Raw genomic sequence first — 9,072 nt, 5'->3', positions numbered from 1 at the left:
ACGCTTTGCACTCGGAAACAGAGCCGGGGGAAGACAGTATGTCACTGGATAGTCAGAGCACCCTCCTGTCTATATCTCAGCGCGGTGAGGAGGAGGAGGATTATGAGGAGGAGGGGGAAGACACAGCTTGGCCCACTGGTGAGGGTACCCATGCTGCTTGCCTGTGATCCTTTCAGCGTGTATGGCCTGAGGAGGAGGAGGAGGAGGAGGATCCTGAAAGTGATCTTCCTAGTGAGGACAGCCATGTGTTGCGTACAGATACCCTGGCACACATGGCTGACTTCATGTTAGGATGCCTTTCTCGTGACCCTCGCGTTACACGCATTCTGGCCACTACGGATTACTGGGTGTACACACTGCTCGACCCACGGTATAAGGAGAACCTTTCAACTCTCATTCCCGAAGAGGAAAGGGGTTCGAGAGTGTTGCTATACCACAGGACCCTGGTGGACAAACTGATGGTAAAATTCCCATACGACAGCGCTAGTGGCAGAAGGCGCAGTTCCAAGGGCCAGGTAGCAGGGGAGGCGCGGAGATCAGGCAGCATGTACAGCACAGTCAGGCCAACACTCTTTAAGGCCCTTGACAGCTTTATGGCTCCCCAGCAAGACTGTGTTACCGCTCCCCAGTCACGGCTGAGTTGGCGGGAGCACTGTAAAAGGATGGTGAGGGAGTACGTAGCCGATCGCACGACCGTCCTCCGTGACGCCTCTGCCCCCTACAACTACTGGGTGTCGAAGCTGAACACGTGGCCTGAACTCGCGCTGTATGCCCTGGAGGTGCTTGCTTGTCCTGCGGCTAGCGTCTTGTCAGAGAGGGTGTTTAGTGCGGCTGGGGGAATCATCATAGATAAGCGTACCCGCTTGTCAACCGACAGTGCCGACAGGCTAACACTCATCAAGATGAACAAAGCCTGGATTTCCCCAGACTTCTCTTCTCCACCAGCGGACAGCAGCGATACCTAAGCAATAGGTAGGCTGCACCCGCGGATGGAAGCATCATTCTGTATCCCCATCAAAAACGTGGACCTTTTCGCTTTATCAATCTGTGTATAATATTCCTCCTCCTGCTCCTCCTCCTGAAACCTCACATAATCACGCCGAACGGGCAATTTTTCTTAGGCCCACAAGGCTCAGTCATATAATTTTTCTAAACAATTGTTATACGTTTCAATGCTCATTAAAGCGTTGAAACTTTCACCTGAACCAATTTTTATTTTAACTGGGCTGCCTCCTGGTCTAGTTACAAATTAAGCCACATTAACCAAAGCGATTAATGGGTTTCACCTGCCCTCTTGGTTGGCCATAGCCAATTTTTCTGATGTACATTAGTACTGTTGATACAGCAATTTTTGTGGGCCCTCGCCTACAGTGTAATAAAAGGAATTTTTAGCCCACCTGCATTACAGCTGACGTTACATCCGCTGTGTTGGGCAATGCAATGGGATATTTTTATGTACCGCCGGTGGCTTCCTGGCACCCACCCATGCTGTGGGTCCACAGGGAGTTGTAACTACATGTGTCCACTTCTAAAGAACCCCAGTCTGACTGGGGCATGCAGTGTGGGCCAAAGCCCACCTGCATTAAACCTCACGTTACCTCAGCTGTGATGGGCACTGCATTGGGATTTATTTATGTACCGCCTGTGGGTTCCAGGGAGCCACCCATGCTGTGGGTGCACAGGGAGTTGTAACTACATGTGTCCACTTCTAAAGAACCCCAGTCTGACTGGGGCATGCAGTGTGGGCCGAAGCCCACCTGCATTAAACATGACATTACTACCTCAGCTGTGTTGGGCAATGCAATGGGATATTTTTATGTACCAGTGGGTTCCAGGGAGCCACCCATGCTGTGGGTGCACACGGAATTCCCATTGCGGAGTTGTACCTGCCTGTGACTATATATAAAAAACCGCGGTCTGACTGGGGCATGCAGACACCTTGACAGAATGAATAGTGTGTGGCACATAGGTTCCCCATTGCTATGCCCACGTGTGCAGCTCCAGATGGAGGTGGCACAGGATTGGATTTCTCATTGCTTCTGTACAGCATTGTGGGCTATCGCCCCGCCCCTTTTAAAGAAGGTTGCTGCCTAGCCGTGCCAACCCTCTGCAGTATGTGCCTGCTTTTCCTGTGGCAGACGCACTTATAAATAGACATGAGGGTGGCGTGGCATGAGGGCAGCTGAAGGCTGGGCAGGGACAGTTTGGTGTGCGCTGTGGACACTGGGTCATGGGGGGGGGGATTTGGCAGCATGTAACCCAGGAGAAGTGGCAGCGGAGTGTCATGCAGGCAGTGATTGTGCTTTGTTGGAGTTTGTGTGGTGCTTAGCTAAGGTATGCATTGCTAATGAGGGCTTTTAAGATGTTAAAGTTGTTGGGGGGGGGCCCACTCTTGCTGCTATTGTGGCTTAATAGTGGGACCTGTGAACTTGAGATGCAGCCCAAGATGTAGCCCCTCGCCTGCCCTATCCGTTTCTGTGTCGTTCCCATCACTTTCTTGAATTGCCCCGATTTTCACAAATGAAAACCTTAGCGAGCATCGGCGATATACAAAAATGCTCGGGTCGCCCATTGACTTCAATGGGTTTCGTTACTCGAAACGAACCCTCGAGCGTCGCGAAAAATTCATCTCTAGTAACGAGCACCCGAGCATTTTGGTGCTCGCTCATCTCTAGTAGTGACTGTATGCTGGGATTAGAGGAAGAGTCACATAGATGAACGCTTTTAATTTACAGCTTAAGGGTGCCTTCAGGCGACTGTATATCGACTGGGTTTTCACGCCCAGCCCATATAAGGCGTCTCTTTCTGCAGGGGGAGGAGGCTGGAAGAGTCGGGAGCAGTGCTCTGAGCTCCCGCCCCCTCTCTGCCTCCTCTCCACCCCCCTGCACTATTTTCAATGAGAGAGGCGGGACGGGGCGCAGCTAATTCCTGAGACTTAGCTCCGCCCCATTCCGCCTCTTCTCATTGCAAATAGTGCAGAGGGGCGGAGAGGGTGTGGAGAGGAAGCAGAGAGGGGGCGGGAGCTCAGAGCACTGCTCCCGACTCTTCCAGCCTCCTCCCCCTGCAGAGAGGGACACTGTATATTGGCTGGGCGTGAAAACCCAGCCAATATACGGTCGTCTGAATGCACCCTAACATCTAGGCAGAATAGTTAACTGCACACAGCAGCTGAGAGCCGACACAAAAACATCAGCCATAACATTAACCCCTTTTGTATTTTTGTTTTCACTTTTTCCTCCCCACTTTCAAAAAACAGCTTTTTAAAACATTTCCTTTGGCATACCTTCATGGGGACAAGATGTGTTTTTCAATGGTAGTATGAAACAAGCCATATAATGTATTGGAAAACTTTAAAAGTTTTTAAAGTAGAGTGAAATAGGGGGAAAATGCAGTTTTATCATGTTGTGGGGGGAGGGGGGTGCATTTCTATTGCGTTCACGGTGCAGTAAAAATGACATTTTTATACTGTGGGTCAGTATGATTACAGCGATTATATCAATATTACATCGCTGGTCTGTGATGGGGTTTCTTGTGGTGGTACTGTGACTTTGTAGCACCACATGCAAGGATTACCTGAAAATAAGCTGCAGCCCTAGAAGTATTTTTTTTTAAATACACATACATCACCTTTCAAGCGCTCTCCGACGCTGCAGCAGCTTTTTCCCGGGTCCTGGCACTGTTTCTTTCCATCATCTTCTGGCCGGGGATTGAAAATCCCTGCATTCTGGAAGCACTGGCTGTGATTGGTTGATGCTTAGCCAATCACGGCCAGCGCTCTATGGATGGCTGTTACTGTACCAACTGCAACAGAGCGGAAGGCTCCATAGAGAAACATGGGCTATAAAACCTCACAATTGTGGGCATATCACCGAACCCGCAAGGTTTTTGTGTCGGGTTGTCGCATGCTGCAAAATATCGCATGTGTAAAGTAACCCATAGGAAAGCATGGGCTTTTCATACATGTGATTTGTAATATTGCAGCAGCGCAACAAAATTCTGTGACTTTGTCGCCTGTGTGAACGAGGCCTTTAAAGTAGTGCTGCTTAAAAAATAAAAATTTTTTTTTTTTTTTTTTAATTGCATTCTGTCAGCAACTTTTGACCCATAAAACATTTTACATTTTTTACTTCGATGCCACTGTGGAGGGCTCGTTTTTTGCGAGGTGGGCTGCAGTTTTTATTGGTATTTTTTTAGTGTCTTTGGTGACTTTTTGATTATTTTTTATAGAAATTTAACCCCTTCAGTGGCGGGTTTCTCCCCCCCCCCCCCCCCCTGTCAGACCCACCAGGGCAGGTTTTTTAAATGGGCCAATCATTTAATTTCAACTAATTTTCCAGTCGCGTTCCAAGAGCCATAACCTTTTCATTTTTCCATTGACACGGCCATGTGAGGGCTTGTTTTTTGCGGGAAAAGTTGTACTTTTTGATGGCATCATTTTTTGGTACATATAATGGATTGCATAACTTTTGTGAAAAAATTTGTAGGGAGATTGGGGGAAAAAAAGGACATTCTGCCATTTGTTTTTTGGATTCCACTTTTACGGCGTTCAGCGTGCGGAATAAATAATGTGATATCATTATTCTCTGAGTCACACGATTCCGGCGATACCAAGTTTATACAGTTTTTTTATGTTTTGCTGTTTTTGTACATTTAAAACATTTTTTTTCTTAAAGGTTTGCTTTTGTGTCGCCACATTCCAAGAGCCGTATTAATGTTTTTTACCATTGCCGGAGCCCCAGAAGGGATGAACTCCAGTCTTTATTTATCTAATTTTTTGGAACATGTAAAATTTTGATCACTTTTCATTCCATTTTTTTCTAGTGGCAAGATTAACAAAATCTGTAATTCTGGCATGTTTTTTATTTTTATTTTCTACTGCATTCTCTGAGCAGTATAAATAATATATTAAAGTCATTCTCCAGTCCGGTGCGATTACGCCAATACCAAATTGTAATAGTTTTTTTTCTTTTTCATGACTTTTTCACACTTAAAAAAAAAGTAATACAAGTTAAATCCCCCTCCTTTTGACATATCTATAATAAAAAAAATCGAAATCATAAAAGAAAAATACATATTTGGTATCGCCGCGTCCATAAATGTCTGATCTATCAAAATAGTGCATTATTTACCCTGCACGGTGAACGTAGTCTGAAAAAAAAATAAAGAACGCCACAAATGCACTTTTTAGTCACCCTGTCTCCCAGAAAAAAATGCAATAAAAAGCGAACAAAAAGTCGTATGTATTCCAAAATGGTACCAACGTTAACTACAGGACGTCCCGCAAAAAAATGAGCCCTTGCTCAAGTACATCGATGGAAAATAAAAAAAGTTATTGCGCGCAGAAGATACAGCAGAAAATAATTAAAAATAATTAAATGTCTGAAATAAAATACAAGTACTACAGCAAAAAAAGGTATATACATTTGGTATCATAGTAATCGAACTGACCCATAGATTAAAGGTATCATGCCATTTCTGTTGCAGTTTGTGCGCTGTAGAAACAAAACGCACTGAAGGATGGTGGAATGTCATTTTTCTTTCATTTTCCTCCACTTAGATTTTTGTAAAAGTTTTTCAGTACATTATATGGTACTTTAAATAGCACCATTGAAAAATACAACTCATTTCACAAAAAAACAAGCCCTCATACAGCGACGGCGATGGATAAATAAAGGAGTTATGATTTTTTAAACGGGGGGAGGAAAAAAAGAAATGGGGGAAGAAGAAAAAAAGGGACTGTGTCATTAAGGGGTTAAATAATGTACTAACTTCCGTCTCTGGGTCATAACGACGCAGGGATACCAAATGTGTGATTTTATTTTTAATTTTTCACAAAGTAAAGGGAGACAAGTGTTTTGAATTTTATTTATTTTAATAATTTTGTACTTTTTTAAAATTTTTGTCCCTTTAGGGGACTTTCCCAGAGACCTATCAGGACTCCCTGATCACATTCTCAGGGGGGGGGGGGGGGGATCCATGGTGACAGCCCTTTACATGCTGCAGTCACATAGACTGCAGCATGTAAAGGGTTAACACAGCAGAGATGAGAGGTTTTCTCTGATCTCTGCTGTAAGAGCTGGTGCCTAGCTGTCTTATGACAGCCAAGCACCAGCTCTCCCTGCAAAGGGGACCATCAGCTTGCTTCTGACAAGCCAATGGTCTCTATAGCAACCTGTAAACAAAGCAGGACATTGAAAGCAGGAGATTGCCGGCATATCGGCAATATCTTCCTGCTTCTCAATGTCCTGCTGTGTTCTTTGTGGGACTGTGCAGGCAGAGCACCATGCCACAGCTTATGGCATGGTGCTCTGCAGCTCCCATAGTGATACATAGCCCGGAAATCTTCCGGGCTATATCGCTATGAGCAGTGGAGCTCGTCCCGGAAAATTTCCCGGCGTTCCACTCAAGGGGTTAAATGACACCGTCCCGAGCGTACTACATACAATGACACCCAATATATGCCACACATTTGTGGTGCATGTCAAAAGGGTTAAAATTGAAGTGTCCTATGATGTCTGTTGGCTTGTCTTGTTCCTACGGTGCATCCGTGTTCCATCTTTTTCCCAGGTAAGTGACGCAGCCACCCATCCACATGATGTAAATGTGATTCATCAGACCACACTGCCTGATTGCATTATTCACACTTCCAGGGATGCACAAGGATCACATGGGAACTCTGGCTAGTCCATGGCTGTGCTGCCCCATACACAGTGAGCTATGATCCCCGGTGTGGTCTTTCACTTTTCTATCATTGCCAGCCAAAGCTTTATCAGTAATTTATACTATTGTTACTCCTCTGTGGGTTCAGACCAGATTTGCTTTCACCCACCGCACACATCAATAAACCTTGGGTGCCCATGATCCAGATAGCGGTCTGTTGTCCTTCCTATTATTACTTTTGGTAGGTGCTAACAACTACATACCGGGAACTCCCCTGATGAAAGCAGAAGTTCTGAACATGCCCATCATACCAGAAAATAAAAATATATTTTTAATTGATTTATTATAGAATATGGTAATATCTGTTTCTAGGCCTGCTCTTCATCTGCTAAGACATCTCCTGGTCTTCATCTTTGCCATAGAAGAAATAAACAGAAGAGCTGACATCCTACCTAATATCACTCTGGGATACAAGATCTATGACTCCTGTATGTTAGAACATAAAGCTGTACAGAGTGCACTGAGTATATTGTCAGGGAGAGAAGAAGCCGTCCCCAACTACAGCTGTGATGAGAAGAGCAAAGTGGTGGCCTTTATTGGACACATGACATCTTCCTCCAGCCTGTCCATAGCAGAGATAACTGGGCTCTATGGATATCCGCAGGTAATGTGTAGAAACCATTCTTTGCATCAGTTATATTGTATGAAACAATTGCTATACTGGGCAAAAAAGCCCCCAGTTTTACCCCCCTCTGAGGGCTCAGTCACAGGGGCGCTTTTTTTGCCCGATTTGCAGATGCGCTTGCGATCTGCCAATATATATACCCAATGCTTAACAATGGGATCGGTCACATGGTCGTTTTTTTATGTGGATGTGCCGAAAATTATATAACACAACGATTCGCAGAATGCATGTAACTGCGTTCTGCGCAAATCGTTGTTCTTGTATATGCGCTCAATGGGGCCGGCGGCAGCAGCGACAACCTCATTGAGGACATATACTAAAGATGGTTCTCCTCTGCCACAGCTGTAACAGCTGTGGCAGAGAAGAACGATGTTCTCCCATTGAATTCAATGGAGCCGGCAATATTTGAAGCCCTTCCCCGAAAATTAATACAGCGCTTGCCGGCAGCCCATTGCTTTCAATGGGCGAACATCGTTCTCCTCTGCCACAGCTGTGGCAGAGGATAGCGGGCAGCACCCGTGTGACCGAGCCCTTTTGGCTGATAAACGCTGCTAGGGGCGTTTTTTTCAGCCGTGACGCTGGCTACGGTCACGCGATTTTTTGTGCGCATCAGTTTTGCGCACGAAAAAATGCCCATGTGACTGAGCCCTGAAACTGTATGTCCCTGTATAAAAACATAAGCGTTATTTATTAGTCCTGTAAAATGTGAGGAACTAAGCTCTTGGGACATATGATAGCTATTCAGAATAAATTATGGAAATCCTTGGCAAACACTGGTCAGTTCTCTCAGCTAACGAACAAGTAATCACAAAACATCCAAGTGTCCCGTATAGAAGCTGTCCCAACTTATGAGGACCTATTGCAGAGATAGCGAACCTTTTTGGAGACTGAGTTGTCAAACTGCAACCCAAAACCCACTTATTTATCGCAAGGTGCGACCACGTCAGGGGGCGGGGCTTATCACAACATATGATTTTTAACTCTGTCATTCTTAAAAGATTGGACTGTTTCAAAATAGACCGGGTGCAGATTTTGACTTCTTTTGGATGTGGTAATGCTGTGGAATTTGCCAATGAAATTTCCACTGAGGACATTCTGCAGCCTTACCCCCTCATGTAAACATATCCGAGCAATGATAGTGACCCACCTAGAGCGGCCTCAGCAGTAAAAATGTCACCCCCCAGAGGGGCCCAGCGGTAATAGTGACCCCCCCAGAGCGTCCCCAGAGGAAATAGTGACCCCCCCAGAGCGGCCCCAGAGGTAATAGTGACCCCCCAAGAGCATCTTCAGCGGTAATAGTGACCCCATGCAGCAGCTTCAGCAGTAATAATGACCCCTGCACATTGGCTACAGCGGCAGTAGCGACCCCCCCACAGTTGCCCCAGAGGTAACAGTGACCCCCTTAGAGTGGCTTCAGCGGTAATAATGACCCCCCCCAGAGCAACTTCAGCAGTTATAGTGACCCCCCAAATCAGCTTCAGTGGTATAGTGACATCCCACAGTGGCTTCAGCACTTATACTGACATTCCACAGCAAATTCAGCAGTTATAGAGACAACCCACAGCGGCCCCCTTTAGTAATTTTGACATTTCACAGTGCCAGTGCCCCCCAGTAGTTTTAGTGACATCCCACAGTGACCCCAATAGTAATAGTTACACCCCACAACAACTCAGTAGTAATAGTGAGACACTACATTGGCCCCCAGTATTAATAGTGACACCCAACAC

At 45.8% G+C, this 9,072-nt stretch overlaps 1 protein-coding gene across 1 annotated transcript in view; it reads left to right on the top strand.

Moving 5' to 3' along the window:
* The first annotated feature begins 6,511 nt into the window (after positions 1-6,511).
* LOC136571728 (vomeronasal type-2 receptor 26-like) overlaps positions 6,512-9,072 on the top strand; it is an 85,246-nt gene continuing 82,685 nt past the window's right edge. Inside the window, exons 1-2 of the mRNA XM_066572609.1 lie at positions 6,512-6,567; positions 7,033-7,324. Of these exons, the coding sequence (XP_066428706.1) occupies positions 6,512-6,567; positions 7,033-7,324 (348 nt within the window). The remainder of the gene's footprint in view (positions 6,568-7,032; positions 7,325-9,072) is intronic.

Source organism: Eleutherodactylus coqui, chromosome 1 (genome assembly GCF_035609145.1).
Source record: "Eleutherodactylus coqui strain aEleCoq1 chromosome 1, aEleCoq1.hap1, whole genome shotgun sequence".
Lineage (NCBI taxonomy): Eukaryota > Metazoa > Chordata > Amphibia > Anura > Eleutherodactylidae > Eleutherodactylus > Eleutherodactylus coqui.
The sequence above is the reverse complement of the archived record's forward strand: the minus strand, read 5'-3'. Positions and strand labels throughout refer to the sequence as shown.